Source organism: Asterias amurensis, chromosome 11 (genome assembly GCF_032118995.1).
Source record: "Asterias amurensis chromosome 11, ASM3211899v1".
Lineage (NCBI taxonomy): Eukaryota > Metazoa > Echinodermata > Asteroidea > Forcipulatida > Asteriidae > Asterias > Asterias amurensis.
The window spans coordinates 7300267-7319214 of NC_092658.1; the positions used below are offsets into that span (position 1 = coordinate 7300267).

Genomic DNA, 18948 nt, shown 5'->3' on the forward strand with positions numbered 1-18948 from the left:
CGCCCTCGTTGGGCCATTCAGTGATCAATGTTTTCAAACTTAACAAAGGAGGGCGCAATTTACAAACATTGGACGACGGATGGGAAGATGTACACCGGAACGTAAACAGAACCAGCTGATTTGAGGGTTTCTTGTTGTTTAGTTAAGTTAGACTTAGAGAGCAGAGTAGACAACCGCACCATTTATCTAGCTTCAATAAATAACACCGTCAGTCAACTCAATGCAGAATATCAATTACATCAAGAAAGGTTTGTCTGTCTTAAACCTCATCGCCCCTCGTCTCACTCGGACGTTGGTAAAACGCGGAACGATTGCGGAACGACGGAATGGCGGAACGCTTTTATATACGATGTAACAGATTGTATTGCACGTATGTACATACGTACAACCATACCTACGTGATGGAGCATGGAGGTAGAAATATGGAGGTAGCTAGATGGCAAGACGACTGTAGAATTTGCTGCATATATTCCAGTGTATAGAAAGTCTTTGGAATGATACTTTGTACTAACCAGTGCGTTCTATCATTGGACAACTTGGTATTTCAAGATTATTTTTTAGAAAGGTTCTTCGTGCATGATGACATTATGCATTAACATGGAGCACTGCTGAAGTCCTTGGCTGAACTTCAACGAGTGTACAACTGTGTGTAATTTGCATGCATGACCCACACGCGCATACTGTGTATGCTTCATCCCCCTATACTATGGCTGATGATGGTGCATTGCGCGAACTAAATATAAAAGGGGGGCATGATAAATGAGCAAAAACACCATCAAGGACGGGGTGCTCCACCAATTCCAATAAACCAAAATATTCTTTGAGGACTCCTCTTTCATACTAGCTATCCAAAATAGTGGAGCACCCCGTCAATGAGGTCGAAAAAATTAGTTCTTTTGGCGGAACGTTTTTAAGCCACCATTAATACATACAGTGCATTGCGCGAACTGACACAAAATAAGGGGGTACATCGACGGACAAAAACACCATCAAGGACGGGGTGCTCCACCAATTCCAATATCCCAAAATAGTCTTTGAGGACTCCTAATTCATACTAGCTATCCAAAATAGTGGAGCACCCCGTCAATGAGGTCGAAAAAATTAGTTCTTTTGGCGGAACGTTTTTAATACACCATTAACACGTACAGTGCATAGCGCGAACTGAAACAAAATAAGGGGGGTACATGGATGAGCAAAAACACCATCAAGGACGGGGTGCTCCACCAATTCCAATATACCAAAATATTCTTTAAAGACTCCTCTTTCATACTAGCTATCCAAAATAGTGGAGCACCCCGTCAATGAGGTCGAAAAAATGAGTTATTTTGGCGGAACGTTTTAATGCCACCATTAACACGTACAGTGCATAGCGCGAACTGAAACAAAATAAGGGGGGTACATCGACGGGCAAAAACACCATCAAGGACGGGGTGCTCCCCCAATTCCAATTTACCAAAATATTCTTTGAGGACTCCTCTTTCATACTAGCTAACCAAAATAGTGGAGCACCCCGTCAATGAGGTCGAAAAAATTAGTTCTTTTGGCGGAACGTTTTTAATACACCATTAACACGTACAGTGCATAGCGCGAACTGAAACAAAATAAGGGGGGTATACGGATGAGCAAAAACACCATCAAGGACGGGGTGCTCCACCCATTCCAATATACCAAAATATTCTTTAAAGACTCCTCTTTCATACTAGCTATCCAAAATAGTGGAGCACCCCGTCAATGAGGTCGAAAAAATGAGTTATTTTGGCGGAACGTTTTAATGCCACCATTAACACGTACAGTGCATAGCGCGAACTGAAACAAAATAAGGGGGGTACATCGACGGGCAAAAACACCATCAAGGACGGGGTGCTCCACCAATTCCAATATACCAAAATATTCTTTAAGGACTCCTCTTTCATACTAGCTATCCAAAATAGTGGAGCACCCCGTCAATGAGGTCGAAAAAATTAGTTCTTTTGGCGGAACGTTTTTAAGCCGCCATTAATACATACAGTGCATTGCGCGAACTGACACAAAATAAGGGGGTACATCGACGGGCAAAAACACCATCAAGGACGGGGTGCTCCACCAATTCCAATATACCAAAATATTCTTTGAGGACTCCTCTTTCATACTAGCTAACCAAAATAGTGGAGCACCCCGTCAATGAGGTCGAAAAATTGAGTTCTTTTGGCGGAACGTTTTTAAGCCGCCATTAATACATACAGTGCATTGCGCGAACTGAAACAAAATAAGGGGGTACATCGACGGGCAAAAACACCATCAAGGACGGGGTGCTCCACCAATTCCAATATACCAAAATATTCTTTGAGGACTCCTCTTTCATACTAGCTAACCAAAATAGTGGAGCACCCCGTCAATGAGGTCGAAAAAATTAGTTCTTTTGGCGGAACGTTTTTAAGCCGCCATTAATACATACAGTGCATTGCGCGAACTGACACAAAATAAGGGGGTACATCGACGGGCAAAAACACCATCAAGGACGGGGTGCTCCACCAATTCCAATATACCAAAATATTCTTTAAAGACTCCTCTTTCATACTAGCTATCCAAAATAGTGGAGCACCCCGTCAATGAGGTCGAAAAAATTAGTTCTTTTGGCGGAACGTTTTTAAGCCGCCATTAATACATACAGTGCATTGCGCGAACTGACACAAAATAAGGGGGTACATCGACGGGCAAAAACACCATCAAGGACGGGGTGCTCCACCAATTCCAATATACCAAAATATTCTTTGAGGACTCCTCTTTCATACTAGCTAACCAAAATAGTGGAGCACCCCGTCAATGAGGTCGAAAAAATTAGTTCTTTTGGCGGAACGTTTTTAAGCCGCCATTAATACATACAGTGCATTGCGCGAACTGACACAAAATAAGGGGGTACATCGACGGGCAAAAACACCATCAAGGACGGGGTGCTCCACCAATTCCAATATACCAAAATATTCTTTGAGGACTCCTCTTTCATACTAGCTAACCAAAATAGTGGAGCACCCCGTCAATGAGGTCGAAAAATTGAGTTCTTTTGGCGGAACGTTTTTAAGCCGCCATTAATACATACAGTGCATTGCGCGAACTGACACAAAATAAGGGGGTACATCGACGGGCAAAAACACCATCAAGGACGGGGTGCTCCACCAATTCCAATATACCAAAATATTCTTTAAGGACTCCTCTTTCATACTAGCTATCCAAAATAGTGGAGCAACCCGTCAATGGGGTCGAAAGAAGTTTTTTTTTAACCCGTTAGTTGGGTAAAAATCACTCCCTGAGTTCGATCTATAAATCAAACTCTTTATCCGCAGTGCTATAGTATAGCCGTTGTTGCAACAAAGGAATGCTTACACCAGCGAGAAACATGTGCGTCTCCCGCATCCAGTAGGCGTTTTTTCTATTAAAATAAAAGTATAACATTGTATATAATTCTTTTCGTGCCTTTCAATCTATAATTATTAAAAGATACACCATTGGCGAGCAACATTGGTGTAGCTAGCTTTCGTTGAGACCGCAGTGTTTAGTCGTTCAACACTCTTGCGTTGAGTTGGCTCTGTATTGCTGACGCCGGGTGGCAGTTAACACAATGTTTGGCACACTTTATGTAGATCCAAAGGTTTTTGTACTGACATAATCATTGGCTTTTGTTGTATACCACTATAGCATGACAGCAATAACAATCGTGTCTCAAGAAAGGATTAACATACTTGTGTAAATGAGTACATGTCTGTCGCAGGTTTTTACCTAGGTTGTTGTAAACAAGTTTGCTATAAAATAAAACGCAATGGACAGCAATTAATTTTGAAACGCTTCTCTCAGTGATGGTTACTATTATTTTGGAATGAATTTAGGTACAAGGTTATCAAATATACACGTCAATGGGTTACTGTGAAAGAACAAGTGCAACAACTCACAAGAAGAGCAAAGTCACAAATCAGGTTTGTTCTGACTTTCTCCTTCAAAGAATAAAATCATACAGTACACTTTAAACCACTTATAAAGACACTGGACACTATTGGTTATTGTCAAAGACCAGTCTTCTCACTTGGTGTATCTCAGCATATCCATAAAATAATAAACCTGTGAAAATTTGAGCTCGATTGATCGTCGGAATTGCGAGATACTATGAAAGAGAAAAAACACCCTTGTCACACGAAGTTGTGTCCTTTCAGATGCTAACTTGATTTCGGGAGATTTTAAAAATTCTAAACTTGAGGTCCCGAAATCAAATTCGTGGAAAATTACTTCTTTCTCGAAAACTACTTAACTTCAGAGGGAGCCGTTTCTCCCAATGTTTGAAACTATCAACCTCTCCCCATTACTCGTTACCAAGTGAGGTTTCATGCTGATTATTTTGAGTAATTACTAATAGTGTCCACCCTTTAAATTTCAATAAACTGAAGTTGTACAGTACATTCAATTTAGCAAAATCAATAAAGGCAATAGTAAAATTCGTTCTAGCTACTTCAACAGTAATTACAACTCTGCAAAATGACACCTGATCAACGGCAATTAACCACTGCAACAAAAAGTTCGTAGTGGAGCAACGGCCACGATAGTGTTTTTACAAGTGTTTTTTTTTTGCTCATCCATACCCCCTTATTTTGTTTAATTTCGCGCAATGCATTCCGTGCTAATAATGGTGGCTGAAAAACGTTCCACCAAAAAACTTATTTTTTCAACCTCATTGACGGGGTGCTCCACTATTTTAGATAGCTAGTATGAGAAAGGAGTCCTCAAAGAATATTTTGGTATATTGGAATTGGTGGAGCACCCCGTCCTTGATGGTGTTTTTGCTCATCCATGTACCCCCCTTATTTTGTTTCAGTTCGCGCAATGCACTGTACGTGTTAATGGTGGCTTAAAAACGTTCCGCCAAAAGAACTAATTTTTTCGACCTCATTGACGGGGTGCTCCACTATTTTGGATAGCTAGTTTGAAAGAGGAGTCCTTAAAGAATATTTTGGTATATTGGAATTGGTGGAGCACCCCGTCCTTGATGGTGTTTTTGTCCGTCGATGTACCCCCCTTATTTTGTTTCAGTTCGCGCTATGCACTGTATGTATTAATGGCGGCTTAAAAAAGTTCCGCCAAAAGAACTAATTTTTTCGACCTCATTGACGGGGTGCTCCACTATTTTGGATAGCTAGTATGAAAGAGGAGTCCTTAAAGAATATTTTGGTATATTGCAATTGGTGGAGCACCCCGTCCTTGATGGTGTTTTTGCCCGTCGATGTACCCCCTTATTTTGTGTCAGTTCGCGCAATGCACTGTATGTATTAATGGCGGCTTAAAAACGTTCCGCCAAAAGAACTAATTTTTTCGACCTCATTGACGGGGTGCTCCACTATTTTGGATAGCTAGTATGAAAGAGGAGTCCTTAAAGAATATTTTGGTATATTGGAATTGGTGGAGCACCCCGTCCTTGATGGTGTTTTTGCCCGTCGATGTACCCCCCTTATTTTGTTTCAGTTCGCGCTATGCACTGTACGTGTTAATGGTGGCATTAAAACGTTCCGCCAAAAGAACTCAATTTTTCGACCTCATTGACGGGGTGCTCCACTATTTTGGATAGCTAGTATGAAAGAGGAGTCCTTAAAGAATATTTTGGTATATTGGAATTGGTGGAGCACCCCGTCCTTGGTGGTGTTTTTGCTCATCCATGTACCCCCCTTATTTTGTTTCAGTTCGCGCAATGCACTGTACGTGTTAATGGTGGCTTAAAAACGTTCCGCCAAAAGAACTAATTTTTTCGACCTCATTGACGGGGTGCTCCACTATTTTGGATAGCTAGTATGAATTAGGAGTCCTCAAAGACTATTTTGGGATATTGCAATTGGTGGAGCACCCCGTCCTTGATGGTGTTTTTGTCCGTCGATGTACCCCCTTATTTTGTTTCAGTTCGCGCAATGCACTGTACGTGTTAATGGTGGCTTAAAAACGTTCCGCCAAAAGAACTAATTTTTTCGACCTCATTGACGGGGTGCTCCACTATTTTGGATAGCTATTATGAAAGAGGAGTCCTTAAAGAATATTTTGGTATATTGCAATTGGTGGAGCACCCCGTCCTTGATGGTGTTTTTGCTCATTTATCATGCCCCCCCCCCCCCTTTATATTTCGTTCGCGCAATGCACCATCATCAGCCATAATAGGGGGATGAAGCCTATGTACATACACAGTATGCGCGTGTGGGTCATGCATACAAATTACACACAGTTGTACACTCGTTGTAGTTCAGCCATGGAGTTCAGCAGCGCTCCATGTTAATGCATAATGTCATCATGCACGAAGAACCTTTCTAAAAAATAATCTTGAAATGCCAAGTTGTCCAATGAAAGAACGCACTGGTAAGTACAAAGTATCATTCCAAAGACTTTCTATACACTGGAATATATGCAGCAAATTCTACAGTCGTCTTGCCATCTAGCTACCTCCATATTTCTACCTCCATGCTTCATGGATACACGTACGTATGTATGTACGTATGTACATACGTGCAATACAATCTGTTACATCGCATATAAAAGCGTTCCGCCATTCCGTCGTTCCGCAATCGTTCCGCGTTTTACCAACGTCCGTCTCACTCTCACTCTCAATTCCTGCTGTGCACAAAATCTACATGTAACACCTACAACATCAGCAGAAGCAGCTCAAGAACGTAAGGACTGGCCCTTCACTTCCAGAACCAGACACACCACCAGCATGACCAGAAGCAACTTAGCAAATAATAAAGACCCCACAGATGCATTGGATACAGCCGTAAATCTGGCATCAACATCAACTGAAGAGAGTGTTGCCAGTCGGAGATCTGTTGGAAGTTGCAGGCATGTGAAATCATGGAAGAAGATGAAGAATTGTTCATTTTTAGTAATATTTAATACTAGTGCAGATGATCACTGTCCACAGTTTGGTTCAACACATCAGTGGAGATCTTTATCAACTAACTCAACTTCTTCAACTGATGTTGATCTGCAACAACCTGGTGATCCACATGGGATTAGTGACCCTAAACTGAGTGGATCCTCGGCCTTTGAACTAAAGGATCCCAAGCCGATGCCCCAGCCGCCTGATCCAGAGACTTGCTGCGAGAGTGGATGTGTCAACTGCGTATGGATACGTTATGTCCAGGAGTTGATGGAGCACTCACCAAATGACAAGGAACAAGTCAAGAAAGTGTTGGATCAGATTGAGGATTATAATGTTAAGATGTTTGTAAAAATGGAACTGGATTTATAATCAGAAGAAATAGGTCTATTATTTGACTGATTTAGAACTCTGGGTTGTGACAATTTAGGACCCACGTAGTAAAACTTTTTCAGGGTGATAAGTAGTGTTGTTAAGGCCATGTTACATGTGGCACTTTACAGACAACCGGTTCCATGCAAAGCAATATCTAAGAAGAAAAAAATGCTAATTTTAATGTTGACATATTTTTTGTGTGGATCATAAGACATTGTGAACTCGAAAAATGTGTATTACTGGCATGTGTGCTATGTAGGTAGTCCTGTAGACAAGGCCACTAGGAAGAGAGTAACATATTCCCACCCATGTACATCATAATAATAGGACTGGAATTCTATGTTTGGTGAACACATTGATTTCTTAAGACTGAAAACAAAATATTTACATGTGTTTATTTTGTTTGCAGATATTTTAAAGTCAGGACGCAACAATTATTACTTGCTATTATTATTATTATTGCTTGTTCCACATTATTGCATCTAGCATCTTGTATTGGTGACTTCTCCTTAAAGCATTGCTGCCGTTTTCCTGCAGCGGGTTGGTTGTAATTCCCTGTGTGCACTGTGGTTGTGCTGTTAGGGTGCTTATCAGATGGTAGTATGAGATAATATAATATTGAAGTCTTATAAAGCGCACGTATCTACCAAACAAGGTACTCAAGGTGCTGAGTATACACAAACTTTCAGAAAGATAGGTTCTTGAAATTATGAATTCTGAGACCCAATTATGTAGCACTTATAAGGGTTTACAAGGTGCTGCAGCGCATTTAGCAGCCACAGCCAGGAACATCGGGGCGAACCCCTTCTCTTTTCGATAAGTGCAATGTTAGGGTGCTTATCAGATGGTAGTATGAGATGGCCGTGCTGTTCTCTGGAACCCCACTCTTTGTGTGACCACCTAGCCCTAAGATTTTGTCCAGTCATAGACAATGAACAAAATTTGCAAAACTTTAAGCTCAATTTTCACCAGGGTCACAAAATATAGTGAAAACTAGTGAAAACCACCCACTGTTTTCAAACATTGGATTTCAGACTTATGAGAACCAATTTTTTTTTTGCTCATTATCTCAAAAGCTACCACATTTCAGCCAAAACAAACTTCAATGGTAATTTTTACGCCATCTTAGTTAATAGTGAAATTTGTGAATATTCATTTTCAACCTCACCATTTTGTGCATACCAAGGCTGTTGACTTCTCCTTTGATTAAAATCTGTCTAAGAAGTGTAAATGTGTCCAGATTCTCCTTTCTAGATGTTAACTCTCTTTTGAGAAAATTTCTGAAGACAATACACACACAAAATTGACTTCAGCCTACATTTTTACAGCGTTGATACATGTACATTTTTTTTTACATTTAATTATGTAGAAACTTCCAAAACATCATCATTTGACATTATTAATTCATTCCTTGGTTCTACCACATTACACGTTATCAATAATTGTGCATCAGATTCTCACCCGCCTCTGACCTGACAAAATTATAAATGCACTTTTTGTTATACAGACAAACTTTAATACAGACTTTGAATCCACAATGTGATATATGCAATATTGGTTAGGGACCAATTTCATAGAGCTGCTAAGCACAGAAAATTGATTAGCATAACATTTCTGCCTTGATTAAAAACAGGGTTACCAACCAAGTTTCCAAATGGTTTTCAAGATAAGCAAACATCAGCTGAATACCCAAAACAAGCAATATTATGCAACAAATGGAAATTTTGTTGGTAATCCTGTTTCTTTTATCAAGGATGAAATTTCATGCTTTGCAAATTTTTGTGCTTAGCAGCTCTACGAAATTTGGCCCATGTCTCTTGCTTTCACATCACACGAGACAGGCTAGGATTTTGCCCTGTACAGCCAATGCAAACAGCCACATCTAGCCATTAGCCACAGCCAATAGTATCATTTATTAGTACTGCCAGCAGCCACAGTCAATAACCATTGTGTATTTTACCGCAAAATGCTATTTCTGCTCATGTTTTTATTCTGTATTATAATGTGTTTTGACTGAATACTGAAACAGTGTTGAAGCGCTTTAAATGCAGTTAAGTTAAGGATTTGGGTATTTTTTGTAATACAAAACACCACTTCCACATTTAACTTACACTGTTTAAAGATAATAATAATAGAAAGCTTCTGAAAAAAATTACTTGCTGAGGTACTGTAGCTTTTGAGAAATGAGTAACTAAAACAATGTCACGAAAATACGTTTTACATGCTGACCGAATTTTCGTCTTTAGAGATGAAAATTATTTTTCGTGACTTTTCTGACAAAGAACAGCACCTCAGCAAGTAATATTTTATGGGGTGCTTTCAACTATCATTATATTCAAACAGTGAAAATCTGTGGACTTTTAAATAGTAACCTCATCCAATGCCACATCCTTTCCTTTCCTAGGCTGCTAAATCACTGCTTTACATCACTTCTTAACATTGCAAGACTCAACCAGCTAGAAAAAAAACACACAAAACAGTCACATAATTTTCTCAAATTTTTGTTTCTCCTCATTTATTGTAAAAAATAACAATCTGTTGTTTTATCAAGTTAACTTTAAATCAATAACACCAAATTGAGGTATTGCACATTTATAACATATAAAAGCAAAAAAAGCACTAAGAAATAATCATTCTTATTTTCTCTAATATTTCTTTTTGCTGAATTAATTTCAAAAGTCGATTACATCCTTCAAAAAAAATCCTTTACTTGCTACAAAATAACTCACTTTATCGAAAGTACATATTATTCCCAATTATTCTACAAAATTGTTTTTGATAGACGTAAAAAAAAACCCAACATTTCTGTATCATTTTGAAACAATGGTCAACTGACCATCGTTTGACAGTGCAAGTTTTAAGACAACAAGGTCTGTCAACAGCTTCAAAACATCACCATTTCCTCTCATTTTTGTTCAGCAGTCATGGCCGCAACAAAACGTAGGGTCTGTAAAACGATATTTTATATGATATTCAACCCCCCAATTCACATTTTCGAAAACAAAAATACAATGATGAAGTTTCACTTTAAAGGAACACGTTGCCTTGGATCGGACGAGTTGGTCAAAACAAAAGCGTTTGTAACCGTTTTTTATATAATGCATATGGTTGGAAAGATGTTTTAAAAGTAGCATACAATGATCCACACAAGTTTGCCTCGAAATTGCGTGGTTTTCCTTCTACTGTGCGAACTATCACCGTCGGCCATTTATGGGAGTCAAAATTTTGACCCCCATAAATGGCCGACGTGTTAGTCGACAAGGTAAGAGGAAAACCACGCAATTTCGAGGCATGTTTGTGTGGATCATTGTATTCTACTTTTACAACATCTTTCTACCCATATGCATTTTATAAAAAACGGTTACAAACGTTTTTCAAAGACCAACTCGACCGATCCAAGGCAACGTGTTCCTTTAAGTAAAAACAGAACAAATTATTTTCAGGGTGATTAAAAACTAATGTTCAAAATTAATTCTGCAAACAACTTGGCAAGGGATTAATCATAAATCAAAATATCTGTGAAGTATTCCAAAATGACTACCGAGATAACATAGTTATTGAAGTAATGGTAAAGGTACAAACAAATTGATGCATTTCACGTTAAATAAATCTACATACTGAAAACGGGTAATTGTTTTCCGACTTCCCATGAAGAAGTACAGCGCGGAGTACAGTGTGATTGAAAATCATGTTTGTTAAAACTTCACCATTTTATGACCAAAACCTTTTTTTAAACCCCCTACGATACTAATTTTTGTATTTTTTTTTCAAATCCTCTTTTGCATGCAGTTGCAATCAAGCAATTCAAATAATTATGTTCAACCTTTTTGCTTAAAGGTTTCAGTAGACTGATTGCCAATTGAATACCTGACTACTCAGTCCCATTTGCTGATAATAGGCCATGTGATGGTCCATAGAGGGCGCTGTTCATGCGAGTGCCAACAATCACAATAAGGCCGTGTCCGAATTGGCGACTTTGGCTACAGCTACGGCTAGATCAGCGCGTCTGTCAGTGTTGAAGAATAGCAGACGCGCGCACCCTAGCCATAGCTGTAGCCGAAGTCTACAGTGACTACAGTGACTAACCTCAGATGTCTGCTACCTACCACTCGATAGCTTCAGTAGACTTTGATAGCCAATGGCAAACCAGACTTTGTGATCGCTCGTTCCCATTTGGTGATGTTTGGCCTTGTATCCCAGACACAGAATCATACCTTCATTCTCTCACAATACATATCCTCAAATCAATAAGGATTTCCTCAATCTGATTACGAAATACTCGGCTCAAAAAACCTAAAGTTGCGTTTATAGGTTGTTGGAGTTGAGATATTTCATTAGTAGAATAACATTTTATAAAAATGTCATAGCTATGTACACTTTCTATACAGTCCGATTCCTCTCTCTCATATAATTACATCATTATACAAACACTTGCATCGTTTCACGCTTCTATGAACATTATATCAAGGGAGATAAAGAAAAAACAATGGAGCATATACATTATGTTATATATATAAATATAAAACGTAATCAAAATGTAACGATATTTGTGTGGAAATTAATGTGCTTAGATAAGATCCAGACGTAATGTGACCCAAAAGCCAGCAATCAAGTGCATTGTTCTTGTATACATGCACTGTGTCTTAAACAAAAAAGTAATAGTAATAATGATTATGTGCTTTTATTATGTGCAGCCATGTTTTAGTAAATATCTATCTTAAAGGTTGCCTTTTGAACTGTAAAATGAGGGAATTTCCTTTGATGCTTTGAAGGTGCTTAGCAGAGGAGAGCTATATAGCTTAGAACAAGCAAGCCACCAATCAAACTTGATGCACATGGACTTTAGCTGGTTCCCTGCAAAGTTGATACTTGTGGCATACATTTTGGTAAGCGGGTCTTCAATAACTTTGTTCAAGAAGACTGTGAACATTGATAAGGCAGGTATGGTGTTTTTTCTTGAAAATTAAATCTAATAATCATCACAAAACTTCACAGAAGCTAGATTTAAAATAACAACAAAATAACAACAAAATACAACTCAAGTTGTACTTAAAATGTGTCATATTTACATTATTGGGGTCAAAAAATAAAATAATTGTTGAAGATCATGACTTCGAAGCTCGTCTATCAGACAACAAAAACATCAAAACTTTTCCAATTTTGAAATTCCCTTTCAGATCGTAACGGCACTGGCTGCCACCATTTGCATCTTGCAATCAGGGTGATTTTGCACAACAATCAGGGGAGAGACTTGGAAATATATTCAAAAAAATGGGGACACAGTTTCCATAATCAGGGATATTTTAAGTTTGTTCATCAAAAAAACATGGAAAGATTGGTTTATGTTCAAGGAATTTTCTGCAGAATCAGGGAGAGTTGGCAACTGGGACATAAATCCCAGTGGGCCCTATCAGTTTTACTGGAACAACTGGTTTTAACAGTATACACAGAATGAACAAATGCTTTGCATATTAGAAAACAGCACTCTTCACAAAAACATTTGAATAATGATGAATATTCAGTAGATACATGGAGGAGGCATCAGTAGCTTGCTAAGTCGGAAACTGCGTTTATGACAAAACATCACAATGAAGACGAATATTCAGTAGATAGGAGGGTTCACGTTATCAAATAGCGTGCTGGTTAGTTGTTATTTAAATAATGATGAAGATTCAATAGATAGAAGGAGTCAACAGTTTGCTAAGAAGCTGCTTTTTTTGACTAAAATATAATGCGGATGAATATTCAATAGATAGGAGGGATCAAGCTATTAAAGAGGCCCTGTTGGTAAATTGCTTCACATTACTAAAAATAAATTTGAATGATGATGAATATTCAGTAGATAGGAGGAGTCAACTGTTTGCTAAGAAACTGCTTTTATGACAAATATTATAATGATGATGAATATTCAGTAGATAGGAGGGTTCACTCTATCAAATAGCATGCTGGTAAATTGCTTCACATTACTAAAAAGAAATTTGAATGATGATGAATATTCAGTAGATAGGAGGAGTCAACTGTTTGCTAAGAAACTGCTTTTATGACTAAAATATTATAATGATGATGAATATTCAGTAAATAGGAGGGTTCACGCTATCAAAGAGCGTGCTGGTTAATTGCTTTACATTACAAAAAAAGTTTTTTCAATGATGATGAATATTCAGTAGATAGGAAGGGTAATAATCATATTTGGCACACTAGCGAACTACCTTGATTACAAACGAATCAATTAAATTATGATGAATATTCAGTAGATAGGAGAGTTCAAATGACCTTTCAGCAAACTTTATCATACACTCAGCATGTGTGCTAAGCGTTGAATCTACAGAGATGGCTTACCATCATAACTGCCCAGAAATTTAAAAAAACCTGAATTTCACTCCGCAGTAGAGAGCAAAACACAACTTACATTTGCACCGATAAAAAAAAAAAATATTCTCATTTACATCAGCGGGAGTGTGGTTTATACAGTCAAGGTTGTAGATAGAGTCCCCGTGGAATTAATCCTGGTTAGATTTTCTTGGGTTTGACACTCCCTCGACGCCTTATTGGGGATGCCAATTGCCAAGCCGATAGCGGCAACGTTCCGAATGCCCTGTATTTAAAAAACAAGAAGAAGCAAATGGAATCCAGATTAAAACAACGTTACCTAGATTGGAATTTGTCTTAAGCCTATTTCATGCGAATAATTTGCAGCAGTTGAAATGTGTTCAACTCCTGTGAAATATTCGCTGGGAAAACAGACATGTGACGTTTGAATTTGCTTCGCATTCTTAAGGTATTCTAAAGTATGAACCGGGCTTGACACCGATAGTGTGGAAGGCTAAAAACATCCTTGCTTGTAAACATCCTTACGACAACCAGCTGCATCAAACCCAAAAATGGAATTGAATTAATTGAATTGATTTTTTTTTGTCATCAAGTATAAAAATACATGAAATTTAATTTCCAATAGTACAGGAACATATAAAATATTGAAAGGTAAAAATTGCACAAGATATACTAACATACGTAAGAAAACACTTTTTAAAACACATTAAAATTTATTTAAAAACCCATAAAAGAATGATCAAGGATTACAGCAAGAGACCGACAGTGTTTGATTGGCGGATATGACTCTTAATGAGACTGACTTGTTTTTATGCAAGACACACTTTGGTTTCTCACCTGAACAGTGGCAGATAAGATCTTGTCCTCATCCACCAAAGATATGGCGTATTCTTGTTGTACACCCCAATCCTGAAAATAAAAATAATAAAAACATTGTAAAATAATCTATAAGAACAAGTTGACTTTTACCACCACCTTTGTTCATTTGCCCTTACTACATTAGTAACTTATGTCTTTCGGGCACATTGCAAGAAGAGATGGGAATAACCAGGAGAAGCAATGTATGGACGGACGTGTTGCTGGTTGCGCCAGCAGAGGAAGGCCAAAGGCGAGGTGGACAGATAACATTCGTGCAATGGGGGGAGACTGTATGGCCTGGGAAAGACCACACTGGACAGGGACGCCTGGAAGGAGTTCACTTCTCAGATCACCACGGGACGGCTGACGCCCTAATGGACTAAAGAAGAAGACATTAGTAATAATGAATGTGTCTTGTTGTACCAAAAGGGAACAGACTACTTTGTTCCTCCATCCTCGGTATCCTTTGACCTTTCCATTGTTGATAAACAAACTGAGCTAGTTGGCAAGGACAGCTGAATGTACCGGTAAGTAAAACACTCTTTGTAAACTTTCAATTAAATAAAATACCTCCAATGATTTTTTTTTTTTTTTTTTTTCAACACTATGTTTGAATATTTTAGTAAAACACAAATAATATCCTTCGTAAACCTGAATATATAAGACTTACGAATGCTAGATTTTCGGCTCGTATAAAGAGTTCTGTGAGAGCTCGTTGTAGCGGTGGTAGCGTGGTCGTGGCTGCGTCAGGTACCAGTTTCTCATTCATGGCTTCTAGTAACCTCCATAAGGGCTTCAATAAGCCAAGATCGGGAGCAGTGGCAAGGTCTATGGTCGCTGAGTCGTTTACCAGTTTCGCACTTCGTGGTGGAAATAAAAAACATCAACATTTTATCACATATTTAAAAAACAAAAATGCCAATGGATTTAAATGTGATGATACTGAAAGACAATAAATAGGGGTGAGATTTGCCAAAAGTGAACATTTCTAAAAATAGTTTTCAGGCATGGGCTCTCCCCTATTCTAGACCTGGAACCTCGCATGTAACAATTCAGGAGTTTTACAGACGCTGTGCATCTCCATGAGGGAAATTGTTCAGTAAAATTTGTTACAACTCAATCCTGACGAGACAACATCAGATCCCGGTACTAAATTTTACAAACTTTTATCTTCCCCTTGTCAAGTTAGGGTTTCAAGGTTGAAGTTTTATTTTCAAAGGAAGACTCCATAAACTAATAATAACATGTGTGGGTACCCAAAATTTTCCTAAATACCGACATGTAGTGGTTCGTCACTGACTTTGTTTTCAAATTTTGTCAGCAAAAAATAGACTCGCTGAATAGCAAATAGACTTGCTGAATAGCAAAAAGACTCACTGAATAGCAAATAGACTCACTGAATAGCAAATAGACTCACTGAATAGCAAATAGACTCACTGAATAGCAAATAGACTCACTGAATAGCAAATAGACTCACTGAATAGCAAATAGACTCACTGAATAGCAAATAGACTCACTGAATAGCAAATAGACTCACTGAATAGCAAATAGACTCCCTGAATAGCAAATAGACTCGCTGAATAGCAAATAGACTTGCTGAATAGCAAATAGACTCGCTGAATAGCAAATAGACTCGCTGAATAGCAAATAGACTCACCTTGCTAGAGTGTGAAGAACTTGTAATAATATTTCTATGGTCTTGAGGCGATACTGGGCCGTCTGTCTGCAAGCGACGTGGACCAACCACGCCCATAACTCCTGCAAGGCTATATGCCTGTAGAGAAAACACATCAAAGTCGGTTACGGGATCAGAGAGATAAACTAGCCATGTCTGGGTGTGAGGTGGCCAGTCATCAGAAATACAAATATTGGCTAATTTGTTCTCAATGAAGTTGAAAATACAGAATACCCATATGGTTTGTGACAATGTTAGTGATGTTTTGCATGGTCTGAATAATAAGAATAAACTATATACAATAATAATCTTGAGGGTACAACCATGTATTAAATCTCGTTTGAGGGAGTGTAGGCTCTGAAAAGAGCCGATTTGGTTTTGATGTTTTGAACAGTATACTCTGCACATCAAATAGGTTTTTCCAGCCCAAAGCCATCAATTTAGATTCAGCCACAACTTACAGAACAGCAAGCACTATACAACGCCAAAACATGTAACACTACAGGGCCCAAGTTTATAAAGCTGCTTATAGGCACTGTGCACGTTTGGTGATTGTCAAAGACCAGTCTTCTCACTTGGTGTATCCCATCATAAGCATAGCATAACAAGCTTGTGAAAATTTGGGCTCAATTGGTCATCAAAGTTGCGAGAAAATGATGAAGGAAAAACACCCTTGTTGGACGAATTTGTGTGCTTTCAGATAGGAATAAAATACTTCTAGCTAGAAGTCTTTTATTATTTTCGTGAGAAATTACCTCTTTCTCAAAAATTACAACACTTCAGAGGGAGTCGTTTCCCAAAGATGTTGTACACTATCAACAGCTCTCCAATGCTCGTTACCAAGTCAATTTTTAAGTTAATATTTGTTCTGAGTAGTAACCAAACGTGTACTTTTCCTTTAAGCAAAGAATTTGGTTTGATGATCTTCAGCTAAGCACAAGTAAGCGGGAAACCAGCACAGACGAGACGAGTGGTATAGTATTTTGGCTGGTAACATTATTCTAAGCAAAAATTTATTTTTGTGCTTAGCTACCTTTTGTGCTAAGCGGTTCTATGAAGTTGGGATAGGGTTTGGAAACAATACAGTTATGTTCTTCTTTTGATGGGAAAGGGTGAGCTGTGAAAGAATGATGTAACCAAGAAAATTGATTATACCTATCATAAAAATCATCTTACCTTGCGAGACCTTGTTTGGATAGCACTGTGTTTAGAATAATATATCCAGTATCAAATCTATGAAAATTAATAATAGTAACAAGAACGAATTTAGCTTAAGTTTTCTTCAGTTAGTAAAGTTGTTAAACTATAACAGTAGTTGATGCATACAACAACAAATTATAGAGTTAATTATACAGAAGCTATTGGCTTCATAAGGTGTTTTTTCCTAAAAAGATGAAGTGTGTAATTATTATCATTATAGTACATTAATGGTGATGAAACCAAGGATGCCTCATAAGTGAACTTAATTACTCAAGCTCACAAGCCTGAGGAAATATGTAAACAAGGATTATGGCTATGTGAACCAGAAACATCAGGGTTAATCCCTACTCTTCCACAGTGACCAATCAAAGAACAAAGTAACGCCTCAAATGAACCAGATATTTTAGATCAAAGGTAACATCAGTAGTTCTCAATAGCCTTACCTGGCTTTTAAAACAACAATTAATGATCTTGGCCAACTTGATATTTTATCTTCTTCTTTTTCATTTGTTAATACATATATTTATATTTGTTTTTCAATAAAAACTGAATTTTGATTTTCAGGTTTTTCTTTTGACCCACATTTCAAATGGCCCCAAACTCACCTTCCTAGCCTGTTTCCAATGACAGTGAACTTGAATCCCCAGTCATTATTACTACTGTCTGAGGTGAACTTGTAGTAAACTGTATCTCCTGAATAAATTTAAAAATACAAACAAATGGCTCAAATTCTAACCTAATTTAATATAAATCTTATTATAAAAGACTTTGATTTTGTTTATGCGAGATCATCCTGACACTTGTGCCCATGAGCAATGCACTTAACCATAATTGCTTGTGATAAGGCCAAGGACGGCCACTTCAGGCTGCGGGCAACATTGAACTGATTTGGGCTGTAAACCCAAATCAACTGTCACCAGGGGCAGGCTGCCACTTACTCCCAAGGCTGAAACAGGGTTACCTCCTTCACAGTCCTTAATATGTGGGCATGGGTATCATCCACTAGGAGCCAGACTGGTAGAGCAGAATGCACTACCTTCCCAACTGTTTACCAAGCAATTATAGCTAATAGCCTTGCTCAAGGGCACAAGTGTCATGACTGGGTTTCGAACCCACACTCTGCTGTTTTGAGTTACAGCTTTATGCAATCAGGAATTCAAGTATAATGTGGTGGGTAGAATATACACACACAAAATTACCAGGGATTTCAAAGTCGTTCCAGTTTCCTCGTCCGCCGCTGAATTCGTGCCTGTCCTGTTTGAAACTGCTGTCCGCCGCGAAGGACAACTCGTCACATTCCTCTTCCGTGCTGCAACGCTCATCAAACTTGATGCTGAGGAATGTTGCCCCCGCTATTGTCACATGACCCTGTGATTCAAATTGATAATCAATGAATTAATAGAAATTGAATGTGTTGATTGATATTCAATGAATAGATTGATTGATGTCATAGTCAGAAAACATCGCGATGTCGGAAGCGACATTGTAGCCAAATCTTCATTCAATTAAATTCTCAACTCTCAAGTCAGTTTTACATAAGTCAAGTCTCAAGTCATTTTCTCCCAAGTCAAGTCAAGTCACGTGTCAATAAAATTGGTGACTCGAGTCTGAATCGAATCCATGTCAGTGACTCAAG

The 18948-nt window shown here is 38.3% G+C and overlaps 2 protein-coding genes across 5 annotated transcripts in view; one reads left to right on the forward strand and one right to left on the reverse strand.

The window, feature by feature from the left end:
- The first annotated feature begins 79 nt into the window (after nt 1–79).
- On the forward strand, nt 80–8660 carry LOC139944122 (uncharacterized). 3 transcript variants are annotated; one of them, XM_071941085.1, is made up of 2 exons: nt 80–276; nt 6586–8660. In XM_071941085.1, exons 1-2 carry the CDS (start codon nt 221–223, stop codon nt 7244–7246), a joined length of 717 nt encoding a protein of 238 aa, XP_071797186.1. In that variant the 5' UTR covers nt 80–220; the 3' UTR covers nt 7247–8660. The 3 variants fall into 3 exon arrangements, with proteins under 3 accessions (XP_071797186.1, XP_071797184.1, XP_071797185.1); XM_071941083.1 differs by having other exon boundaries at nt 80–248; nt 6651–8659; XM_071941084.1 differs by having other exon boundaries at nt 80–248; nt 6654–8659.
- A 1905-nt stretch (nt 8661–10565) lies between these two features.
- The window catches only part of LOC139943649 (zinc finger ZZ-type and EF-hand domain-containing protein 1-like), a 73742-nt gene continuing 65359 nt past the window's right edge, over nt 10566–18948 (reverse strand). For both annotated transcript variants that reach the window (XM_071940380.1, XM_071940379.1), the window contains exons 69-75: nt 18512–18680; nt 17918–18005; nt 17289–17345; nt 16095–16211; nt 15108–15297; nt 14417–14488; nt 10566–13844 (exon numbers count right to left, since the gene is read on the reverse strand). In XM_071940380.1, coding sequence (XP_071796481.1) covers nt 13713–13844; nt 14417–14488; nt 15108–15297; nt 16095–16211; nt 17289–17345; nt 17918–18005; nt 18512–18680 — 825 coding nt within the window. In that variant the 3' untranslated portion in view covers nt 10566–13712. The remainder of the gene's footprint in view (nt 13845–14416; nt 14489–15107; nt 15298–16094; nt 16212–17288; nt 17346–17917; nt 18006–18511; nt 18681–18948) is intronic.

Coding starts and splice junctions, on each gene's coding strand:
- LOC139944122 (XM_071941085.1), top strand. CDS start 221: ATGCAGAATATCAATTACATCAAGAAAGGTTTGTCTGTCTTAAACCTC. Junction 277..6,585: donor GTCTTAAACCTCATCGCCCC/TCGTCTCACTCG, acceptor TTTTACCAACGT/CCGTCTCACTCTCACTCTCA.